Below are 25,542 nucleotides of genomic sequence, written 5' to 3'. Positions count from 1 at the left end.
TCTACTATCGGCACCTTTTCAATCACTTGGGGTTGAGGTTGTTTATTCCTATTTGCATTTCCAACTCCACTTCGGGTTCTTTCAATTTTTATCTACACACCAAAATTAGGTGAATTTAGATCTTTATTCACGATAGATAATTAAATTCTCCTAATCACTCTGAAACATTACATGCTAGTTCTAATATCGTAGTCATACACTTAGAATCCTGAACACATAAGGTTTCCAGATCCGGTTGGCAACAGACCATAGATCCGCAAAAATAATAGCATATATGACAAACATATAGCATTTAGCACATAAAAATATTTTAGGCATCTTCCCTAAAATATATTAGTGCTCATGTTTAAAATATGGTAGAGACTCATCTCACGATCATCACTTAGCATTTTGGGTTTAAGTCTAGAAATCCTAAAAATTCCTAGTTCACTTAAACTAATGCTCTAATACCAACTGTGAGATCCCCATTTTCATACCCAAAAAAGACCGATTTTGTTTAGGCTTTTATAATAAAATCAGAGTAATCTTTCAATTAAAAATGTTGCGGAATTTATTCCCAAAACAAAATATGATAAAATTTATCAAACCATTTCTTAAAGAAATGTATTTTCGTTTCATTACAAACTTGGGATGTCAACATCAATACATATCAAAAGCATAAACAGTACAATATAGGCCTTACAACATTTACTTACATCTTATGGCCTATAATCCAAAATCTCTCATCAACTCATCCAAATATGCTCTTGTTACACTACTTGTAATATAGAAAGCTGAGCGGGTCAGGCTTAGGGGCCTGATTAACATATAGGGTTTTCAACCCACAATAAATAAATTTATTAATTCCATCAACCAACAATAATCCTGATTACCCATTCCTGTTATCTCCACTTTACGTCCCTAAATACCTATCATAAGGGACCTAGTCTAAGGAGCATCATCGGGATGGAACCTACTGCTAAAGGGATTCCTCAACCATATATGTTCGTAAGGCAACCATGAGGGGGATGGAGTACATCGGTGAACACATCGCTAGATGACTGGAACATCGACAACTTCGAGGCCTCTCATCATTTTATTTCGTCACACATCAAATATTTCATCTACCCATGTTTTACCCAACATATTTGAAGATAAAAACAGATATACGGTTTAAATCATTGTAAACCTATATAAAACATGCATTCAACATCCATCTCAAATAAACAAACAATATATATACACATATCACGTATTTTATATAAAATACTTTATATCTATTTGTAAGATGAAAGTGACTATACACTCACTTGATAAGATGGTGAGTCGACATCACTTCGTTCCTTAAAACAATCTTTTTTCGATGAAACCGGGGGGTTTGCTCAAAAAATTGGGTTTTGTGCGGGCAGAGTTTCGACTCGAATTTTTTTTTCTCGAAGACTTCGGGCTTCCCAGGGTTTCCTTCTGGTGCTAGGAAGGTTCCCAAGGCTTTGGGGGGTTTAGTGTAGCTTAAAAGAGAGTATAAGGGTGTAAGAGTGAAAATTTTGTTAAATATTTTGGGGTAGCCTCACACCCATTTTATAGGTGGCCGAAGCCTCTTGTTACGTTGGGCGTAACTTCGGTACGATGGGCGCATTTCCGTATGCTAGGCGTACCCTCGTACGCTATGTGTAAGGAGGAACATGGTGCTTGATCGGATTCCGAGCTTCGGACGCATCACAGCTACAAACATGCATCCATCATGTGAAGGTATAGGGCGACGTGGCCGACTCCAAACCATGCACATGAGTACGCTGGGCGTACTCCCTCGAATTTTGTTTTTCAAACTTAAAAAATTTATAACTTTCACATACAAGCTTTGTTTTTAACGTTCTTTATATCCACGTGTAGGTAAGACTATACTCTACAACTTTCATTTCGACTTCGTCGGCTAATTTTGACTTTATTTTTAAAGTTATATTGTTTAACAGGCTGGGATAGAAAAAGTCCGTTAAAAATTCATAACTTCTTAATCCAACGTCTGTTTTTGTCTGTCTTTTTACCGTTGAACTACTATCGACAAGATCTTCGATTCTCGTTTAGGTTGTGTTGGCTGAAAATCGATCGATCTATAATTCGAATTCCGGGTTGCATACTGCTTTGTCAAATCTTAGAAAATTCATAACTTCCTCATACGAAGTCAAATTTGGACATTTTTTTATGAACACTCTCGGTTTAACGTATACTACCACTTTCATTTAGATTGCTAAGGCTAAAAATCACCTTATCGTAAACTCACTTTTTACGTCACACAACGTCGTGCCAGTTCTATCGCGAAACTTCGACAGGTCATAACTTCTTCGTTATAACTCGGATTTTGGCATTCTTTATATCTATTGAATTCTTGTTACGACCACTACAAGTTTTCATAGATATCAGGTTTATCTAACATTTTAATTTTTATGCTTATGTTTATCCTAATTTATTATATCATCATAATTAAGTATAAAGCACATAATACTCAAATAATTCATTCTTATTATTTCAATATGAGTTACAAAGGTTGACCTAGACTGTTAGATCATCATTAATGCTTTGCTCAGAAACACGGGCGTTACAGTTAGATTGAGGATGAAGCTTAGGTTTATGATTAAAAATCCTTAAAAAAAACCCTAGAAGTCAAGAAATAGATTTTCACTCAATATTTGAAGAGAATTGAAGAAATATCATCATTAAATCGTTCGGTTTTCTGGATTGAACCATGTCTTTTCTAGTTTACTTCGATTTATTGGTTGTTTCTGTTTTGTTTATAGTCTAATCATCCCATACTTCTATTTGGTGAAGATGAAGTTGGATCTTATGTGTTGATTTCAATTATTAGATGTTTATGTTGATTTTACTTGTTTTTATAATCAAACCCCTAACATGTTGAAGTTTTAGTTTTTATTGTTTATTAATCAAGTTTTGTGTGATAGATGATCATTCTAATTGCATGAATTTGTTATCTAATTGTTTATGATTATTAAATAACTAGAGTTAGGATTAATCACATCTTACATTAGGTAATTAAAGTTAGTAAATTTACCTGTGTTAGAGAGCATAAGTAATCTTAATTTGTGCTTGGTTACTTGACTTGATCGTGCTTGGTTACTTGACTTGATCATAGGAAAGTAACTTTTAGATTAATCATTCATAGTCCAATTTGTGCTTATTATCGATTTTTTGTTTAACTTGTGCTTCATGATTTCATGGCAATTCATAGATTGGTATATCTAGGTATTTGATCATAATAGCTAGTTAATGAATTGGTTATCAATATAATTCATCCACTAGAAATCAAACATATGAGAACGTGTAATCGGAATTGAATAAAAGTACTCTTTAATCTTGAAGTAAATTCATTTTTTTTGTTTGCTTAGTTGTTAATTTGATAATGGTTGAATTAAGTTCTTCAGATCTTGTAAAATCAGTAACCCCCCCCCCCCACCCCCCCACCCCCAATTAAGTTTGTTCTCTTAGTTTAATGAAAAAGAGTTATTTTATAGACTAAATATCTTTCCCTATATTCGACACCCGACTTACCCAAGCTATTTTATAATCTGACTAGATACACTGGCTATAGGTGTATAAGTAGTTAAGTAATTAGGTTTATAAATTTAAAAATTGATAGGTATAATTTTATGCATATCACAAACATTGTCAAAATATATTCTATGTAGTTATCATATCCCGAGCATTAAAAGACATGGTACAGTCCCTTAAGTTGGGGGTACAATAACATAGAACATTCTTACAAATATATATATATATATATATATATATATATATATAACAAATTTTTAGGGATGTTGTAGTACCCCCACCGCCTCATGTAACTCCACCACTGATAATATTGTTATATAAATAGTTAGATTGTAACATATAAACTAACCAACATGTGTTATAACAGTTGACCATTGGAGGTCAGTTAGACTAAGTGTTATATTGATATTGGTAGCTCGAGGAGCTAGTGGAGCAGCAGTTCGAAGACAGAGGTCAGGTAGCGGTCAAAGGGATTAGCAGCAGCAGTTCAGCAGTATCAGGTGAGTTACCTTCCAGTAGTGGTGGGTCTAAGGCCACAATGCCGGCCCACCAGTAGGAGACGTATGATAGATGATTGTCTTTGTGATATCATCTAGGTTTGCTATTACCTAATATGTTATATGCTATCATGATACGTTATATGCGATAGTAGTAGAGTTCGGTTGTTAGGACCGCAGGGTAGTCAGATACCCCAGAAACGTCTGACAGTATGTGATGATATGTTTGTATGTTGGCCTGTTATGTTATGCGATAGAGGTAGCAGGAGGGGACCAGTCCCCGAGGATCGGTTGTTAGGACCGATGGGTAGTCAGCACCCCAGAATGGCTTGACATGGGTAGTCAGCACCCCAGAATGGCTTGACACGGGTAGGACAGCACCCCAGAATGGCCGTATGGGTAGGTCGGCACCCCAGAATGGCCGTACCGGGTAGTCAGGCACCCCAGAATGACCTGGCAGTACGTATGTTATGTGTTTGTATGGTATGTGGTACGTTGGGGGAACTCACTAAGCTTTGTGCTTACATTTACAGTTTTGTTTTCAGGTACCTCTTCACCGAAGGGGAAGGAGCCGGCGCGGTAGCGGCACATCATGCACACACTCTGGTTTCCGCATTTACGAGATTCCCTAGGATTGTACTCTGATGTTTTGATGGGATGTATGGTTTGACTTTTTAAAACATGGTTTGCGATGTGTTATGGTGTGATCAAACAATGTTTTTATTTATTAATTTTTTCTAAAGTAATATTTTAAAATGAAATTTTCGGACATGAAAATTGGGTCGTTACAAGTTGGTATCAGAGCCCTGGTTTGAGGGATTCGGACTCACCTTCGGGGGTCTCTGAACTCAAATCGAGGGATTAAAAGATTTTTTTTAGAAAATGTTTTCTAAAATGGAGAAAGGAGTTTAAGAAAGAACAAAAGTGTGTGTGATGTGCGCGACCGGCCGAGCTCAAGTAAGTACTCCCAACTTACCCATGCAAGTGTATGTGATGATTATCAGTCTCAGTTTCAGTTTCAGTTTCAGTAGAACAGCATGCTAGTATAGCACTAAGGATCTAGGAGGATGCCTTATGTGCCTGCTATATGTGTTTCAGCTTTACAAGATTTGCATGCTAGTATTGAGTAGACAATAGTAGGATAGCCTGTTAAGGTTATGCCTGATAGTATGAGCTTAGCATTGTATGCTAGTACAATATCTCGTTATGAGAATAGATTCGCTTGAGTAGTTTCCTGTATCTGAATGCTGCTTGCTTTGTGCATTGTGGGATTTTGAGTGATGGGAGTTAGCCATTAAGTGGATACGCTACGTCACATGCGATCAGGGTTGAATAATCTCAGAGTGCTGGATTTGGCCCTATTGCGCAGCTCTCGTTTGAGTCTAACCGTTGTAGGGACGAGTTTGTTACTCGAAGGATTATCTGAGCCTCGTCACATGTGATGGTATCCAAGTGATGGCTAATTGGCATCACGAGGAGGCCTTCAGCAGCTGAGGACTGGTTTGAGTTGAGTCAAAGGTTTCCCGAGGGTCAGCTTAGGATGAGGTAGTGCTGGAGCAGAAGTATGTGAAAAGGGACCTGGTGGAGTTAAGGCGGTTCTTGAGGAAAGTACGGATAGATGTGGAAGATTGGATGAGAAAGTTTATTTCAGCAGAAATTATGCGCAACATCATTGATCAGACTCCTGTGATTTATGATTCGGTTAAGGAGGCTATTGTGGAGCTTTTGGATAGCCGCCTCGGGGCCCTTCGGGCCGAGATTGTAGCAGAGCAGTTGGGGGCTCATCCGGAGCCCGAAGCTTGTGGGTCTCTGGGATCCTTCTGGAAGGAGGATCCTACCACTAGCTTTTGTAGACTGGGATCAAAAGTGAATGGTGCATCATGTTTTCAGGAGGGTCATTTACAAGATTGGATTGCTGCAGAGGTTTCGCGGGCACTCCAGGAAGAGTTACCAAACACCATTGGGCGTATCACCGATAGGGTGGTCGTTGGGATTGAAAGGCGGACCTCAACTGTCCAGGCAGTGGGTGAAATGGTCAATATGACCCGTGAACGGGAGATTGACTCGGATAGTCAGCTAAGGAAGAGGATGCGGTCTTCCGGTCTAGCTCGACAGGATGGGCAGTTGGACACTGTCGTAGTTGGTGTCAGGGGCCCGCAGGGTCGAGATGGTTGCACGAGGAAGAAGGGAGCATGGATTGGCGTGCGCAGCAAGTCTAAGTGCGGCAGATGCGGATGGAAGGGTCATAGACGCCAAGAATGCACAGTAGGAGTAGAGTTATGCCATCGTTGTCATCAGCCTGGTCATGTCAGGGCAAATTGCCCGCTTAGCGGGAGGATCAGCCTCAGTATCATCGGAGGCCTCGGAAGGAAGGAGGATTTGGGGATTCTTTAGAGCAGGATGTGGGTATGAATCTTTCTCTTTCTATCAGCTTATGTTATGATTATATTGTTATGGTTCTGCATCATTATCGGTATGAGTATTTCATTTTGAACGGTTTGATTGTGATCGAGTTATATGCCATCTGCATACCTTGGATTTTTGGTTAGTAGTCAAGGGTTGGGTTTTATCGAAAAAGGTTACTTAGGGTGCAGTAAGTGTAGCATGCCTTGGAGGGACTCGGTATGTTTTGCTAGTTCGGAGTCGTATAAGTTTTAGAATGGACAGGTTAGATCCCTAGCTATGGTAAGCTTGGGATTCATCAGCGAATTGATTTTGGAATGTTAGTAAGGATTGGGATTTCTCTTTACTGAGCATCGAGGTGTAAGCAGGATCGAAGTGGGGGAAAATTCTCCGAGTGTACAAGGGTAAGAGCACGCAAATCTAGAATGAGTACGTGATTTTTGAGAAGGAAAAGAAGTAGTTCAGCGTTTGATGGATTGAATAGTTCAGGGTTGGGAGTTTGAGAAACTCCCCATCAGTCCGTGCGTGTAGATGGTAATGGTGAGAGTGTGGTTCGGATTCCGGTGAAGGGCCGCCTGTAAGACTCGTGTGAGTTGGAAAGGAGGATCTTGAGAACGGTTAGCAAGAGATGTTTCTGTGTTAGTAGTCAGTGGTAGAGGCAACATGTAGGGTTGTGTGAATTCAGGAGTTGGAAGTTTGGAAACTTCCCAATGTTAGTTTCATGTTTCTGGATTAGTAGACGGTTGGTTTGGGAACCAAGTCGAAGAATTCTTCGACGGAACGCTAATTTCATTAAGGATATAAGATGTCAAGGTTGATGTAGCATCTGATGATTGAGGACTGATTTTGAGAAGTCAGGATGAGGAATTGCTAGCAGAACTAGGGATAGTCAGGAGGTCCTCGGATTAGTGATTGGTAAGCAACCAGATAGTGGTAGTAGTGTTGTAGGTCTACGGGTGTAGCCGTAGCATTCGCCAGGTTAGTAGACAGCATGAGCGCATTGTTAGGCACGGGGGGGAAGCAGTAGTACCCACCAGTTCGGGTGCAGTAGTGAGGATATGGGAATCCACGGGTTAGATTTCGGATTTCCCAAGTGGTTCAGTTTTAGTTAAGTCGGCGATTTGTCAGTAGATCGTCACCTCAGTTATGAGATCAGAGTAGCAGTGGACCGTTTGGGTTCATGTATGTTAAGGGCTACCGTCAGTTTGGGGGCCATCATGTTGTTAATCGTGGAATTGACGATGTCAGGATGTGACGTATGGACCCGGTCGGTTGAGTCGGGAGGTTATTAGAGTTGCAGTGCCAGGATGAATGGTGGAAACTAGTTCCAGAGGAAGATTTCGGAAGCAGCCATTCAGCCAGTTCAGTGATTCAGTCAGTTCAGTGTTTCAGTCAGTTCAGCGTTTCAGCCAGTTCAGTGTCTCGGATAGTTTCAGTATGAGTGGCAGAGTGGATAGAACAGTTATAGATAGTCGAGGTATCTTCAGAAGTCGCTGGAAGCAACTGGGAGATTACGAGGGGGTGTAGTAACCGGTAGAGTTCGGTAACCCAAATATGGAGACGTCAGTAAGGACCGGGGTGGCTCGGTTCATCCGAAAGGAGGATGAGGAACAGCAGAAACTTTCGGTCAGTAGTAGTGCGGGTAAACAGTCTATGGTGGTTTTCAGTTAGTCGAAATCGAGGGGTGCTCGGCACCAAGTTATGTCAGATAGGGGCGTCGGTGGTTGTTGGCGGTATTGACCCGTACTGGAATTGGCGGGGGTGATGGAGTTGGTGAAGTATAGGACCTTCACAGTTACAGAGAAATAGTTGGTTATAAAACCTTGCCTTGGGAAGGCAAGGGATTTGCGCAAGGACAGGAAGGGGTGAACCCCTATAGGTTCAGTTCAGTACTCGGTGAGTACCTAAATGATTGCCGGTTGAGTAAGTTGGGTCTCCAGGATGTTCAGGGTCAGGGTTGACCCGAGATGTTATCTGCAGGGATTAAGGTTGGTCGGAAGGATCGAGCAAAAAGCCAGCAAGGGTAGGAAGCTGGTGTTGGAATAGTTGGTTGGGTTTTAGAGGCAGCTCGCAGGCAGTGGGCCATAGCAGACTTCGAGGACGAAGTTTAGTTTAAGTGGGGAAGAGTTATAACACCCAAAGTTTCGAAGACCAAGAAAGGAAAGAAAACCCTAAGTTTAGGGGTCGACTCGGCGAGTCCAAGGAGGGACTCGGCGAGTCCGAGCGGGATTCGGGTCGGGGAGGAAGTGACCGACTCGGCGAGTCGACCAAGGAGACTCGGCAAGTCTGGTCTGTGCGAGGAAAACCCTAATTCTGGGAGTTGTATCCTATATAAAAGGGAGTTATGCCCCTCCCTCAGCCTCCATATCATCCTAGAGAAACTGTAAACCCTAGATTCGTGGGAGCCTCCATCATTTGAGAGAAATAGCTTTGGGGGAAGGAAATCTTGGAAGGGACTTGAAGATCAGGAAGGTGGCTTCAAAAGAGAGGTGTAGATCCGAGATCTACTTCAGTTTGTGTTCTTCTTGGAGGTATTAAGCTGCCGTTTTCCCTTCTTTGCATCTAGATCTATTTTGTTATGAGTTTTGGGGGTTTTATGGTTGATTAAGACCCATTTCGAGTGGGAAGCTCAGATCTGAAGTTGCTACTTCAGATCTAAATGTATCATGGCCTAGAGACTCATAAAGCATCAGTTGTTGGGTTGATTGTTGAGCCCCTTTGTCTTAAACCCTAGTTTATAGTGTTTTGAGCCTAGATCTCCTCAGCCACACGTAAAGTTTGCCACTTTACGTAAGGAATAGACCTTAGAAAAGTGGATCTACAATTTGGAGTCCATGCATGACTCAAAGGTCCTCTGCATGTATGTAGAACCGAATGGACTCGGCGAGTAGCTTGAAGATGAGGAGGAACTCGACGAGTGGGATGAACAGCTCGACGAGTCGAATGAAGATGGGCAGGAACTCGGCGAGTTGGATGAACAACTCGGCGAGTTGGTTGGAGATTGCCTTGTGCTCGGCGAGTCTGTTCTTGGACTCGACGAGTCAGGTCGCGTGGTCCCAAACCCTTCGAGTTAAGACTTGAGTCAGCGAGTCGAGCCAGGACTCAGTGAGTTGGACAGGACAAGACTTGGAAATCAGTAGACTCGGCGAGTCAGTGGCTGACTCGGCGAGTCGAGTCGCGAACAGGAATAACTCTAAATATATGAACTCGGCGAGTCAGTATGGTGACTCGGCGAGTAGGGTTGGCCTGGGAGGTTGAATGTGACCGGGACTTTGGCATTGGTAATAGTTGACTTAGTTGACCATTGGAGGTCAGTTAGACTAAGTGTTATATTGATATTGGTAGCTCGAGGAGCTAGTGGAGCAGCAGTTCGAAGACAGAGGTCAGGTAGCGGTCAAAGGGATTAGCAGCAGCAGTTCAGCAGTATCAGGTGAGTTACCTTCCAGTAGTGGTGGGTCTAAGGCCACAATGCCGGCCCACCAGTAGGAGACGTATGATAGATGATTGTCTTTGTGATATCATCTAGGTTTGATATTACCTAATATGTTATATGCTATCATGATACGTTATATGCGATAGTAGTAGAGTTCGGTTGTTAGGATCGCAGGGTAGTCAGATACTCCAGAAACGTCTGACAGTATGTGATGATATGTTTGTATGTTGGCCTGTTATGTTATACGATAGAGGTAGCAGGAGGGGACCAGTCCCCGAGGATCGGTTGTTAGGACCGATGGGTAGTCAGCACCCCAGAATGGCTTGACACGGGTAGGACGGCACCCCAGAATGGCCGTATGGGTAGGTCGGCACCCCAGAATGGCCATACCGGGTAGTCAGGCACCCCAGAATGGCCTGGCAGTACGTATGTTATGTGTTTGTATGGTATGTGGTACGTTGGGGGAACTCACTAAGCTTTGTGCTTACGTTTACAGTTTTGTTTTCAGGTACCTCTTCACCGAAGGGGAAGGAGCCGGCGCGGTAGCGGCACATCATGCACACACTCTGGTTTCCGCATTTACGAGATTCCCTGGGATTGTACTCTGATGTTTTGATGGGATGTATGGTTTGACTTTTTAAAACATGGTTTGCGATGTATTATGGTGTGATCAAACAATGTTTTTATTTATTAATGTTTTCTAAAGTAATATTTTAAAATGAAATTTTCGGACGTGAAAATTGGGTCGTTACAGTTGTAACAACCATCTTCATGAAGAAAACTTTCAAATCATTCAATCCATCTGTTAGTAACCTATGCCTCGATCTTCCTTCCCTAAATGCACAAAAAACCAGTTTGTATTTTATTATATGTGGTTAGAATGAAATTGTAAGAAAGTTCATAAATAAATAAATAAATAATTGTTATTTATTGTTTTTCAATGAAAATCATGTTAATTTTGTAAGTCTTTGTTGAAGATCCATAAGCAAGATTTTTCTTGAGACATATTATTTTACTCTCATGGTAAATTGACTTTTTGAAACATCAATTTGATCTATGTAGGTAATGTTGCTTTAAGCCATGTTTTTGTGAAAAATTAATGATTGATAAACATATGTGACTGAATGAAGTAATATGAACAAGATAAAATAGGAAAAACATGAATAATTCAAAATTGTAGTTTTTGTTTGCTTTAAGCCATGTTTCGGCTATTCATCTGGAAAAAAAAAGATATCAGTTATATTGAATCAAAATTTCTAATTAATTGACTTGCTTATTTAATGAATTTTTAGATTCAAACTATTATCTCAAATTGATTCTTTTTACATGGGATATACTGGAAGATAAATTATGAATAATATTGATTTTAGTTTTGACTCTCAAATATTTTGCTGATTTAATGGGATTAGATTAGATTTTATAAGTTAATAACCAAATTATTGATATGCTTATAAAAAAAAATAAAAAAACAAAAAAAAAAAAACTAAATAGGTTTGAATTTTGAAAAGCTATAAATAAAGGTGTTAAATTATGAATAATATTAATTAGTTTAATAATGGCATAGATCGTCAAAAGATATCTTGAAGGAGATGCATGCTTTAATTTGTAGATATTAATGTGAAGCCAAAAACAGTGGTATGAAAATTTGAGATGCAAGGAAAAGGCAATATGTAAATTCTAAGAATACATGAGCAAAAAAGAGTCACCTTGTGGTGTTATGTTATCTTTTGAACACACAAAGCATCAATTGAAGTATAACCATTGACATGAGGACGAAAAGGATTAGAGAGTTATGGTTTAAGAGAGAAAAATATAGGAGAAAGATGGGGTGACTATTAATGTTTTTGATCAGATTTATGGAGAAACTGATACCTCGTATATAAATAGAATGATATTCTTCAATTGTTAATATAATTGTTGAATTTAAAAATTCTATAATTAAATGTAATTGTATTCAAATTGTGAAATATATTTCAGAAAGTATGGATAGATTCTATAATTAAATATTTTATAATTAAATGTAATTGTGTTCAAAATATAATTGTTGAATTTAAAAATTTTATAATTAAATGTTGAATTCTATTTGGAGAATATGATGTAACAATTTGATCTAAGTGTTGAAAATATAGAATTGAAATATAATCAAAGATCTTGATTGTTTCATTGATTAATTAAGGGTTATCTTTTAATAATATTTAGAGAAAGTTAATAAATTTACAACCACCCCATATAAAATACGATTGGTAAGTATTCGTATCTGCAAGCCTATAGAGTTTAAAAACTCTATTACGAGGAGTTAACTATTGACTATTGAATCTTGGGTGTGATGAAAGAATTTATACCATAGCAGTATATATGTTGGTGCATAAGTGTCCATATAGGTTGAACGTTCAATTTGGAACGAAGTAAAAAGTTTAAAGGTAAAGTGGGAGGATGTGTCTTGGACATTCTTAGGAAATCTAAAAAACAATCTTGTGTGGGTTCATTCATTTAAATGTTTTTTCTATCAAAACATGATATAATAGAAACGTAATGGTCACATCAAATAATACACTACGAATTGTTGATCGTTTACGCATATCAACATTCCAAAATCTTTGTAGATTACTTACGTAAACAAAAGAAATCATGTCAAAGGTCTATTAATGATTTCACAAAGATGTGGACATAAAGTATAACCTCACAACGTAATTTACGTAATTAGGTCTTTTTTTTTTTTTTATAGGTTATAAAAGATGTAATATACGACTTAGTTTTGTGTGCTTTTAATTATGTCGATCATAGTCGGAACGGTGGAGGATAAATGAAGCAAGTTAAATGGTCTGCATTATATATATTAAAAAAGTAAAATTGGATTAAAAATTCAATAATCTAGATTTCTCGTGACAAATTGATATCAACAAGTAAAATCATTTGAGTGTCGCAACACCCAAAGATATTGATTTCTCGTCAATAATGAATTACGGGATCATATAGAAGGGATAATCATTTGGTAATATATTTTTTGATTTGTACATATTTAATCAATGAGTTTATTTTTTGTTTATATTTACCTCTTCAACTTGTTAAACTGTAAACATTCAGTCTTTATAATTAATTATTTCAGGTTAACCGGTAAAAATATTTTAATAGGGTAATATATTTCTTATTTTGTACACATTTAGTCCTTAATATTTTTGTACACATTTAGCTCTTAATTTATTATTTTTTTTTTTTTTGCAAAATATTTTTTTTTTGTACTCATTCAATACTTAAATGTTTTCTTTAAGTTTTTCTCACAAGTTCTTACATGGAACAATCATTAACAAGGTGTTCTAGGTTTTTGATACTCATATCCATCGCGATCTCGACTACTTGGTTGTTTAGTTCATGTATTTTGAAGGTCATAACTTTTTCATATTATCTCAGATTTTAATGATCTTATATATATATATATATATATATATATATATATATATATATATATATATATATATATATATATATATATGTTTGTATTTTAGTCTAGTACAACTTTCGTTTAGATTACACTCGTTAAAAAATAATACATTTTTTTAATTATGATCTTTATATCCATACGTTTTTTTATGAATGCATGTATGAATTTTTTTTTTATAAAATCGTAAGTAAAAACATATTATATTTTAACGGGAGTAATCTTAACGAAAGTTATAGCAGACTTAAAAAACGAACACGTAGATATATAAAGATCGTTAAAATAAGATATTGTATGAAATAGTTATGACGTTCAGAATACAAAACCTAAGCCAAACCACAAGACCTATGTAACCAAGCAGTCAAGGGCGCAATGGACATAAGCATCAACAGCCCCAAACACCTCATCAATCAGGGACGGAAGCAGGATTTGGTAGTAGGTGTTGCCGGTATGTAGACAAAAGAAAAAAAATCGAAAAATATCGAAAATTTTACATTGTGTACAGAAAAAACCGAGGTTGTCGGTGCCACTGCGGGCACCCAAAGAGAATCGTCCTTGTCATCAATGATAGTCTTATGTTAGATGTCGTGAGAAAAAACCCTAAATAAATCATTCATAAATACTGAATCGGTACAAAAACAAAGAATGACTTATTTTGAAACAAAAAAATATTAAGGACTAAATGTGTACAAAAATATTAAGGACTAAATGTATACAAAATGAGAAATATATTACCCTAATAAGTCATTTTTTCCGGTTAACCTGGTGTAACAGATCATAAGGACTAGATGTGTACAGTTTAACAAGTTGAAGTGGTAATTATGGACAGAAAAACAAAACTTAGTGACCAAATGTATATAAATCGAAAAATATTTTACCTTTTTAAGTCATTATCCACATATAGAACCCAATAACAATCATTTAGAGCCCATATATATATATATATATATATATATATATATATATATATATATATATATATATATATATATATATAATCCTAATAAAAGACTCCTAAGGAGTACATGTGGCCCTTTTTTAGACCTCCTTCATTCCACGTGTCCATTCCACAACTGTGTTATCAACGTTTTCCTGCCCATTGCTTCTTTGATGAATCTACACAAACTCCTACAAATCAGCAATTCAGTTACCATATTCAACTTGCATTAAAATTCAATTTAAATATTAAACTTATGATTATGATATGATATTGTATAAAATCAGCAATGTTTTTTAAATTACTTTATCATTTTCCAAATATATATGCTTCATAATAAGAATTACAATTTTATCCCTAAAAAGTTTCTAAGTTTTGTCGTCTTTATTAGTTGTTCTGTATTCATATCTAAGCCCAAAAAGACTCTGTAATTCTGGTAAAGCATCCCTGTTTCATTCTCTACGTGTAATTCTAACAAATCGTGTGTTCTTATTTTGATTATTTATATATTCTTCTCCTTCTGTATATTTCTTCTCTATAAACTCTATACAATATGCTAAATGATATTGATTATAAGTACATCCTACTATTAATGATGCCTTAGACCAGTATCCAATATCACAACCAAAGACATATTTTATACTATTTAGTCTACATCATTTTTTTTGCATAAAAGAACAATTATGCCCTTTTATTTTATCTTAGAATAAAGCTGCCGTTCTTTTTTTTTTTTTTTTAAACAAAAAACATAAATTATTGTGTTGTTTAATTCGTGTTTTTGTGTTATTCCATGACAAAAAAAATGCCATTATACAATTTTTGTGACATTAATGATATTCTTATTAGGGCAACCTACTTTTGCATTTGGTTATGACATTAATCTTAATTTGTAATTGTGTATTTAAAATTTTCTGTTTATGTGTTATATTCTAATAAAAGTTAGTTTACCTGTATTTTGTTGTAACACAAATGAACAATTATGCCCTTTTACAACAAAATACTGAAATTATTGCATTCTTCAATTTATCATTATGTGTTATTCAATGACATTAATCCTAGTAAGGCAACTTATGTTCGCATATGTTTATGATATTACTCTTATTTATATTGTTTTTATTTTTTTTCTTTTTATTAACAGATCTGGACACTTATGCCCTTTTCTGTTACAATATACCAAATATTGGCATTCCTAATAGGGCAACCTACTTTTGCATATGTTTATGACATTAATCTTATTTTGTAATTGTTTGTTTATTTAAAATTTTCTGTTTGTGTTATATTTTAATAAAAATTAGTTTTCCCATATTTTGTTGTAACAGAAATGGACAATTATGCCTTTTTATAACAATAAACTAAATTTATTGCATTCTTCAATTTATATTTATATGTTCTTCAATGACATTAATCCTAATAGGGCAACCTATTTTCTCATATGTTTATGACATTACTCTTATTTATATTGTTTTAATTCTTTTTTTTTTCCTGTTTATGTGTTATATACTAATAAAAAATATGCATATACAAGCGATGGTATGTTGTGTGCCGGACAAGTGAATTCGGCTCAGGATTACAGTAATTCGGTCTCTACATAGACATTTGGGGTGTAGGGTTAATGCAAGAAATTGGGTTGTTGGTAGCTACTATGTGTAGGTCATTCTAATTTAAAATTTCATATAAAAAGAAAAACATCATTTTATATATTATGGTTATAAGTGAATTCAATTTATAAATATATGAGCATGTTTAATTAATTTATTCCCAAACAACATTACAAATATTGTCAAACCATATTAAATATTTTGCATAATCATACATTATAAAAATTAAAGTCACATAATATAAATATGTAAATTAATATTTGTTTCAAAATAATTGACTAGTCACAATGATTTATACCTATAATTTATTTGTTATTCGTTATTATTCAATTTGTGAATTGAAGTGTATTCGAATTACAAGAGCTACCAATCTTCCATAACTGTTACTTTGAGACTATTAATTTTATTTTTAACTTTAATATTTTCTTTTTCATTATTTATCAAACAAGAAAAGAGATACCACAGACACTAAAAAGAGATGAAAAAAAAGTTATATTTAAATAATAGAAAATCCAAGAAAAACTATAACACATCGTTGTCTTAATGTATACGTATTGCACATGTTCTTCATTTTAGTCCGTACCTTAATTTTGTTACTTTATGTTGCATATATAATATGTTTGTTTCTCAAAGATCATGTATTTACACGTAGGTAGTTATATATTGTTTTATCCACAGTTTAAAATAAAATCGGATTAAAATTGTTAATTCTAGATAAAGAATATATTTTCAACCAACCATTAAATCATTATGAACTTACCCACAACACATCTATATTTATTATTTTTATGATCATTCTCAATAATTACCTTATAATTTAATTAAATTTATTTTTACCTATTTCACCTGTGGTGTGCACAGGTTATAACCTAGTATATATATATATATATATATATATATATATATATATATATATATATATATATATATATAATATCATGCGAAAATACAAATAATTTGCGAAACACAAAGAAAACCAATAAGATTGTGTCACCTCAACCTTATATTTTCGATAAGAATCCATCCAAGTTTTTTCCTACATGATGATAATTGATGATACATGAAAAATTGTTTCATATTAGCAAAGTATGTTCTTTGATATTTTTATTATGAAAACTTAAATTTAAAAGTTGTTAATGATGTGAAAAAAATAATAATTATTAAAACAACTTTTAAATCTATATTACCATAACGTCCTCCAATGTAAACTTATTATTTTTAATTTATTGTTAATAAATTTAATTTTTAAAGTATATATGTTCGATTTTTATTAGATAAAGTTTGTTTCGCATATTTGCAATATATATATATATATATATATATATATATATATATATATTCTCGCATTAACCCACTTGTTGTGTGTGATATATATATATATATATATATATATATATATATATATATATATATATATATATATATATATATATATATACACACACACACACACACACACACACACACAGAGAGAGAGAGAGAGAGAGAGCTAGCCCTTAGTCTCCACACACGCTAATTTTCCAATTCAGTTGTCACGATCATCTGGTCTCTAAAGGACAGTCGGAAATATCGATTGTCATCTACTCATCTGATTAGTGATTATCTACCAAACTATTACTGAAGGTAAGATCGATTATACTGTAATGGTATTTTATATTTTCAGTTATCGTATGTGAATTTGTAAATTGTGACTTGTTCATTTTTTCATTGTTCATTGATTACAAGTTTACAGTAGATTATAGAATAATTATATTCTCAAATCTGTTTTCTCTTTATTTTTAGATTTTATTTTTTCACTAAGATGTATTCTTTTTCTAGCTTTCCAAAATCTTTTATCTTGTACACTTCTATTCTCAAATCTCAAGGGGTCAGGCTGCAGGTATAATCCTAAATCCTAATCCATCTCGGTGATTGTTCATTGGTAATTATTATTCAAGATACAATTGGAAAATTGTTATTAATTATCAATTAAGTAATAATCATCTCAAAGAGAAAATATGAAGCAGAGTCTTCAAAAAGAAAAGGAAAATGCAACAGGAAGCTTTTATAGGTAAACAAAAAGGATCGTTTTTAAATATTTAAACTACAAAAAATGTTGATAATGAACAATAAAAAAAATTAATGTTGATAATGAACAAAAACAAACTAATGTTAATAACATTAAGTATAGTAAATACAAAAGTATCATATATTTTGGGTTTGCTTAGAGCCCCCAAACTTGTTGAGTCGCCTCTGGTAATGATTAACATAGTTTAAAGAAACATGTTTTGTTAGAAAACACATGTGTATTTCTTTTTTATTTTCGCCACTACGTTTGAAGCTTTTGCGGCAAAAATAAATGATTGGCTGAGAATCACTCCCTTATTCTCAACCTTTTTTATTTTATCAATTGAACTTATATATATATATATATATATATATATATATATATATATATATATATATATATATATATATATATATATATATTTCATCTTTTTCTTAAAAACACATTACTTGAAAATAATATTTAATAAAATAAATATATTATATTATATGATAAAGTCAGGGTCAATCCAATTTTAGACACAAAACAAATACATGGAAAATCTCCATTGACATACTTTCCTATATTTATTTGATAGGGATATTTAAAAAATAGCAAAAAAGATTTGACAAAGTCACCTTAACTAGAGTAAAACTTCATTTTATTCATTGTTTTAAATAAATAAAAAAAAAAAAATTATATATGATACATGACAAATTTGAGTTTTGGGGCCTCAAGCCGAGGCTTGGGGCGGTCATTCAACTTGACATACCCATAAGTACAACCCTGATTCAAACGAGTAGTCCTAATCTCATTTTCTTATCAAATATGAACTCAAAAAAAAAAAAAAAAAAGTATTGCATGTATCGTTAGAAAAAAAAAATCATATAAACAAATCCATTATTTGATATAAAATATAAAATATAAAATATAGTTAATACATTTAATTTAATTTAATTTTAACATGTAAATTAGATATGATTAAAAAAAAAAAAAAACAGAAATGATTTTATGATTTTATCACTCAACAAAATCAATTAAATTATCTAACCAAAAACTTGGTTTTATTCAAAGACATTTATTTAATGTCTCTATCATTCGGCCTTTGATTCAACTTTTAATAAAATAAACAACCCCTCAAACAAATATAAGTAGGTTGGCAATAAATTAGTAAAAACTACTCTAGGTAGATTGTAATCAAAATATTAATGTAATGCTGACGTCGTGAAAATCGTGTCCATGAGACAAAGACAACGATATTTCTTAGCTCGATAGCGATTATACTATTCGCTCGATAGCGATTATACTATTCATTATTAAAAATAAAAAATTATAATTTACATGAGAATTTCTCTTATTGATGATTTACAATCGAATATCAGTGCTCTCAAACCAAATTTGCTTGAATACCTTGATGATCAAGTCATGATAATCATCGGAATTCAATAGAAGATAGCATGCAAGAAGATCCTCCAAATCCTTTGAACTCTTCATGTTATTTTGCATTATCATCTCCACCATTGATTCTTTAAAATCCCTACCAGGATCCACCGATGTTTTAACCACCGCCATACTCTCCGACAAACTCCGACGGTAGCCATTGTTTTTCCGGCCGCCGCCGTTTATTCCCTGTACCCTAACTCTGTTCCCCACTCTTGGGGAGTAACAGTTTCCTTTGACTTTCCCACCTGGAATTCTTCTAACCGGACTACGTGTTATGTGTGTCGTCGGAGTCCCCATAACGTCGTCCTTCACAACCTTCATCGATAAACTCCGGCTTCCGCCGTCTATCATCCATTTACCCGACTCAAGTCCCTCTTTTTTCGTTGACTTCGTTATGATCGGCGGGAGGTCAACGTTCCTATATACTTCGTCGTACGATGAAGTCGTGTTACACGAACAACTGAGAGATTCCCGAGACGAAATAGGTTGTTCAGACGATAGGAATTCAATGTCAGAAGAGTTGGAAGCTGTCCAAATGGACTCCGGAGTGACCCGACAGTAGCATCTTCGGGGTAAAGTGTGTTCCCCGGAGACTGATTTCTGTTGAACTGGTTTCTTGTAGGTGGGAGGTCTTCTTTTCTTCGATGAGTTTCTTGGTGTTTCCGGTGACTGGGTTTTCAGTGGTGGCGATTCTTCTGTTAAGTCTCTAGGGATGTAGTAGGATTTCCTCTGGTCGGCGACGAGATGATCTTTGGTGTGGGGATTGGAGGAAGATGATGATGATTGTTGTTTTTTGGTGAGTTTGTTCTTGTGAAACCAAGAATTGTGTATGAAGTTGGAAAGTTTAAGCCTATAATTGGCCATGGGGAAATGGGTCGAAAGCTGAGAGGTGAAACAGATGGAAGCTTTTAGAACACTGGATTAATGGAGGACACCTGCGGGTTGAGTATTGAGGAAGATAAATAAATACAGATTATGGGGTGACGAGAGGTAGGGGACCAAGAAGGCCAAAAAGTCACGTACAAAACAAAAAAAATCTAGTAGGGCCGACAATGGCTGGTAAAGATGCGTAATTGGTAATGCTAAATTGTCACTAAGTTTTATTAATTAAAGGTATTTTAATTTCATAAACAAAATAAAAATAATAATTGAAATATGCCACTAGGGAGTTTTTAAATTCTCTACTGTTAAAAAAATAATATATATATATATTAGAGCTGGTCAATTAAACGAATCTTATCCACTAAAGAGGTCATCATGCTGAATCGATCTCAAGATTTTGATGGTGGAAGAGTAAATCGTTAGACTTTCATTGTTGAGTCAATTTACAAATATATAATTTCAACAAAATGCATGTTTATGTCAAATCAAATGTAAGAATCCAAACCATAATATGGCATATTGATGACCATTTGAGATTTAAACACTCTAATAACTAATGATCTTATGTTCAAATCCTACAAACTTTAATCTTATAGTGACCTACCGTTAAAGAAAAATGTTAGCATCATAGATGATGTTCTTTAGAATATATACCTTCTAGTATCATTCTACATTCATGTTATGTTATAACTTAATATAGCATCATAAATGATGTTCTTTAGAATATATACTTTCTAATGTCATTCTACATTCATGTTATGTTGTAACTTAATATTATTATTTATTTTTATTATATAATAAGATGATAATGAATTAAATATTTAATCAAATTATATGAAAAACATATGAAAGAAAGTTGGATAGAAAAGTACAAGTATTTTGAAGAAAAGTGGCGCAAAATTAGCAAAAGTAGCAGGGCGTGGGATGAAGATTTGGATTTGGGAAAATATGAGTGTGTCGGTATCACATTTCAACCCGATGTCTCTTCTCCAATTCGGGTTGGTAACCGGTCCTTTTCTCTTTCACATTTTATTTATTTATTTATTTATTTATTTTGTGACGGTGTCTTCTCATACTCGACTCATTCAATGTAACGCTTGCTTGCTGCATAATAATAAAAGGACGGAATGAAACTTATCGAATGAAATTTATTAAGAAAATGAAATTTTGAAATAAAATATCGATATCCACCATCATTGATAAAATAAATGTATGTGACCAAAACGAAATATATTTGACAACCGTACTGATTATTGACTACTGCAACAAACAAGATTAAAACATTTATTACAAGCACCAATCATCAAATATAGGATATGGCAATCTTATATAAAAGAGAACCACACAATTTCTATCCTTATTTACCAAAAAGGTTGGGCAATAAAACGTGTAAAATTAATCAATTAATTAGCAAAACATCGCGGTTGCAAAAGACCAACAACAAGGGTAAAACCAGAAAATAACAATTTTCTTATGGGAAAATGAGTCAAACCACCTATGAATTTTTTAGAGTTTACTTATTTAGTTCCTAAAATATTTTTGTTGCTTTACGCGGGCATAAGATAGGAAGCAACCTGCTTTTTTAATCACCATAACTTATTTGAGTCAGTTTTATTATCAAGTTAACTATTTTTGCCCCGTCACTCGTTGGAAAGTCAATTATTTTTATCATATCACCATAAAGTACCTGAACTGTTTATTGGTGTTCTAGATGTTCACATTCATCAATCACCACTCAAACCATCAATGGAGGTGGACAAAATCCAGTCTTTAATGAAACCCTTCGGATTAACGTTCCCATGATTGAATATTCTCTCAAGTGGGAGATATACATGCTAAGTAGGGTGAGAAATTATCTTGAACATCAATTGCATGGTTTTGCTTTGATCCCTTTATCTGAAATCATCATCAAAAACGAAAAATTGGAAAACGATTTCACTTTATCTTCCACCGATCTCTTCCACTCGCCTTCTGGTTTCGTTCACTTATTGTTATCATACACCGGAGCTTCATCGGACGTGATCGACATCCTGCCGCCACTTCCAGTGAAAGGAGCTACTGCCGATTCAGAATTAGCCAAATTCGACAAAATCGAGTCCCCAGATCCTAAAATCGTAAAAGAAAACCACATTATGGTGTCAAAGTATTTCGGTCTTAGTTTAGAGAGGTTGGTCTCATCTGATACTGATGATCGATTTGATGCACCGGTTTAAATCTAGCAAACTTGATTCACCCCCATTCTCATATGTTACTCACGTTCGAAACACCGAGTCATCAGATGAAGTCATCAGTCACCTGATGACTCTTCTAGAGACTCAAAATGTGCAAAATTGGAATACGATTCACCTTTAAAGGAAATATGATTCACCTCGTGGATTTGTGTAAGATCCAATTTCTAGGTAGTTGAAGAACGAAGGGAAAATGATTTATAATTTATTACATACATGGATCAAGGGAAGTAGGGCCATAAGAAAGGCTTATGTGGCAAGGGGTAACCGGTTTACCCCTTCAATTCTTGCAAAGGGACCTAATAGACTCAACAAAAACAAGTTTATGCCCCCATAAAACAACTAAAATACTTTAGGGATTAAATATGTAAACCTTAGAAAGTTCATAGGTCGTATGTATCATTTTCTCTTTTCTTATTTTTGTATTTCATGTTTCATATTTTCACTTAATAAATTGATTCATCCACTTGAAATGTATTTTTACTAACTTATAGGATAGCTGCAAAGGTGGTGTACCTCATGTGGATGGATCAAATTATTAAGTGGAAATATCACTTAACATGTAAATATTATAAGCATGCTAACAAAAAGCCAGGACAGGAAAACATAAATATATAGAGTTAAGTGGATTTTGAAGTCAAATAACTCATTTTACAACTAATTTATTATTTCTATTACCAAACCACGTAAAACATAAATCAACTATGGAATAAAAAATCACGTTTTATTTGTGTTGAAAATGGTGTCGTTAACAAACATACAAATCACCCACCAAGTAGTTAAGACAATATAGCTTCAACAACCATTCTATTGGGCTCAGCTTCATCGAGTTTTGAGGGGGCAAATTGGGTAACTGCATAAGGCTCAATTTTTTTAGTCCTTCCGAAGTGAGTCCATCCAAACTATCAACTTCATGATACTAGCAACTTTCGAAACCAACAAATCAATCTAATTGGAAATCGCATTCCATGTTCTAGCTCCGATTTCACATTCCACGAAAAACATGATCCAACGTTTCTCTATGCATGCAACACAAGGGATAAAACATGGAAGGCATGTCATGGCTTTAAAAACCAAATTAAGTCTGTTAGGCAGCCGATTCAACAACAACAACAACAACAACTGCTAAGAAAAAATATTCATTTTCCTAGGTACCAAAGAACACCATCTAGTAACCCTATTTACTACGTAAAGAAGGAAGTCATTAATGTGTTTTCTAGTAGCATTTACTATGAATTTACCTTGATCATCCAAGTCCAAACCTAACGACCCCTTTGAGAAGTCGTGTGAAATTCAGAAAACAAAGCTCTTAACTCATCTAATTGACTAGATTAAACACAACCTTTCACCTCCTAACGTAAATTCCAACCCCACAATTATCAGCCTACCGATTATCTATAAAAACAAGTACCATCTCTATCAAGATAGAAAATTCTAGGAAATATTTCTTTAAAATGTTTTTTCCCACCCATGAATCATCCCAAAACATCGTACACTCCCCATTTCCAACTTTTTAACATAAATTTCAATGAAGAATAACACATTTTTCCATGACACTTGTTCATCACGGTCACAATCCTTAGCCATACATAATAGCCTTAGGTTTAATCCCCCCCCCCCCCTCACACACACACAAGTACACCCGTTTTCTCTTCATAGACAACCTTTATCACCTTAACCCACATAGCTTTCTATTCTATCATGAACCGCTACTACCATTTTTTAAGTAGAGCGTAATTAAATCCCTCAAACTGCTAATTCCAACCCCATATTTATCTTTTCAAGCAATAACTAATCCCGTTTTACCCATATAACTATTTAGTCACCACCTTCTCCACCTTAGAATTTTTTTGATATAAACGACTCTAAAGTGTGTTCGACAACATTTACATAACAAGCATAAAACACTCCTCAATGGAAACCATGTTAGTCTTCATTTCGAAAAAAAATTCTTAAACATGTCAACAATTTGTTACACCTTACAAACCATGCCATATTATCCCATATGAATCCCTAAATAAATAAAAGAGATTTTCTCAGCATGTAGCCTGCAACCTCCATAGACATGCTCACCGTTTCAAACAACACCCCTACCCCATATAAATTGGACTTGTGAATATCTATCATCCTAAAACCAACCATGTTGGGGTGCAAAGTTCTCATTGAATGTGATGTAGGCTTACCCTCTTAGGGATGAGTAATTGGTTGAGATTTTTCTATAAATAGGAATTGAGATGCTCCTATTTATGTAACAACATGAGAGATTAGTCTAGTGGGAAAAATATTGCAAGACCCACTTTGTAATAAATTTCTAGACTAATGAGAGATTAAACCATTTTATTTACTTCTTATGTTCTTGATATTTTTTGATTCACATAACCATTACATTTCCGCATTTGCCATCAATCTCAGGATCTTAGATGTGGTATCAGAGCGGATGCTTGAAGTTTTCAAGAAATTGATCCATGAAGACATTTTTAATTTGGTGAATCATTAATCAAACTTCATGTTTTAAGTTTTCTTCCTTTGAGAGAGTTTTTGGTTTTAGGAATCGAATTGATTCTTTGATCTTGATTCAAATTCGATTTACTCTCTCTTGAAATCATGTGATTTTTGCTTTCTCTCTCTAGAATTTCATTCGAAATCATTTTCTCTCTCTAAGAATCTCATTTAAATCACTTTCTCTCTATAGAAATATTCAATTTCTTGTGATCTTTTTGTTAATTGATCAAATATGGTGTGTATGGATTATGATTATTGGATCGTGATGATTGAAGATGGCAAGTACAAAGTCAATGAAGAACAATACTATGGGTTATTTTTGAAAGGTGGATTGATTACATGGAATACTTTGATTTCTTATGGGAACAAGAAAGATGATTCTAGAAAATTGATATTTCAACCTCTTTGTAAGATCAAAAATCTGATTGAAATAACAATGAACATGATAACTTGAGCTGGAAATAAAAAGGAAGGAAGAGAAAGAGTATTGTTCATCAAGAAATATGTGTCTATGATTGAAGATCCAATTGATCTTTATGCTCTAGAATTTGTTGATGATGTTCCTAAAGTTCATAAAGATGTTCTTGAAGAAGTTCATCATGTTCATGATGTTCTTG

General features: G+C 34.6%; 2 protein-coding genes across 2 annotated transcripts; one reads left to right on the top strand and one right to left on the bottom strand.

Annotated features, from left to right (window-relative positions):
- Nucleotides 1–19,037: 19,037 nt before the first annotated feature.
- On the bottom strand, nt 19,038–20,274 carry LOC145047755 (transcription repressor OFP4-like). Its single transcript, XM_078996084.1, has one exon. The coding sequence runs from the start codon at nt 20,175–20,177 to the stop codon at nt 19,236–19,238; it is 942 nt and encodes a 313-aa protein (XP_078852210.1). The 5' UTR covers nt 20,178–20,274; the 3' UTR covers nt 19,038–19,235.
- A 91-nt stretch (nt 20,275–20,365) lies between these two features.
- LOC145046643 (uncharacterized) lies at nt 20,366–22,408 on the top strand. Its single transcript, XM_078994929.1, has 2 exons — nt 20,366–20,382; nt 21,907–22,408. Exons 1-2 carry the CDS (start codon nt 20,366–20,368, stop codon nt 22,406–22,408), a joined length of 519 nt encoding a protein of 172 aa, XP_078851055.1.
- Nucleotides 22,409–25,542: the final 3,134 nt, after the last annotated feature.

Source organism: Lactuca saligna, chromosome 5 (genome assembly GCF_052625555.1).
Source record: "Lactuca saligna cultivar CGN05327 chromosome 5, ASM5262555v1, whole genome shotgun sequence".
In the NCBI taxonomy this organism is placed as follows: Eukaryota; Viridiplantae; Streptophyta; class Magnoliopsida; order Asterales; family Asteraceae; genus Lactuca; species Lactuca saligna.
This window is presented reverse-complemented; position numbering and strand designations above follow the sequence as displayed.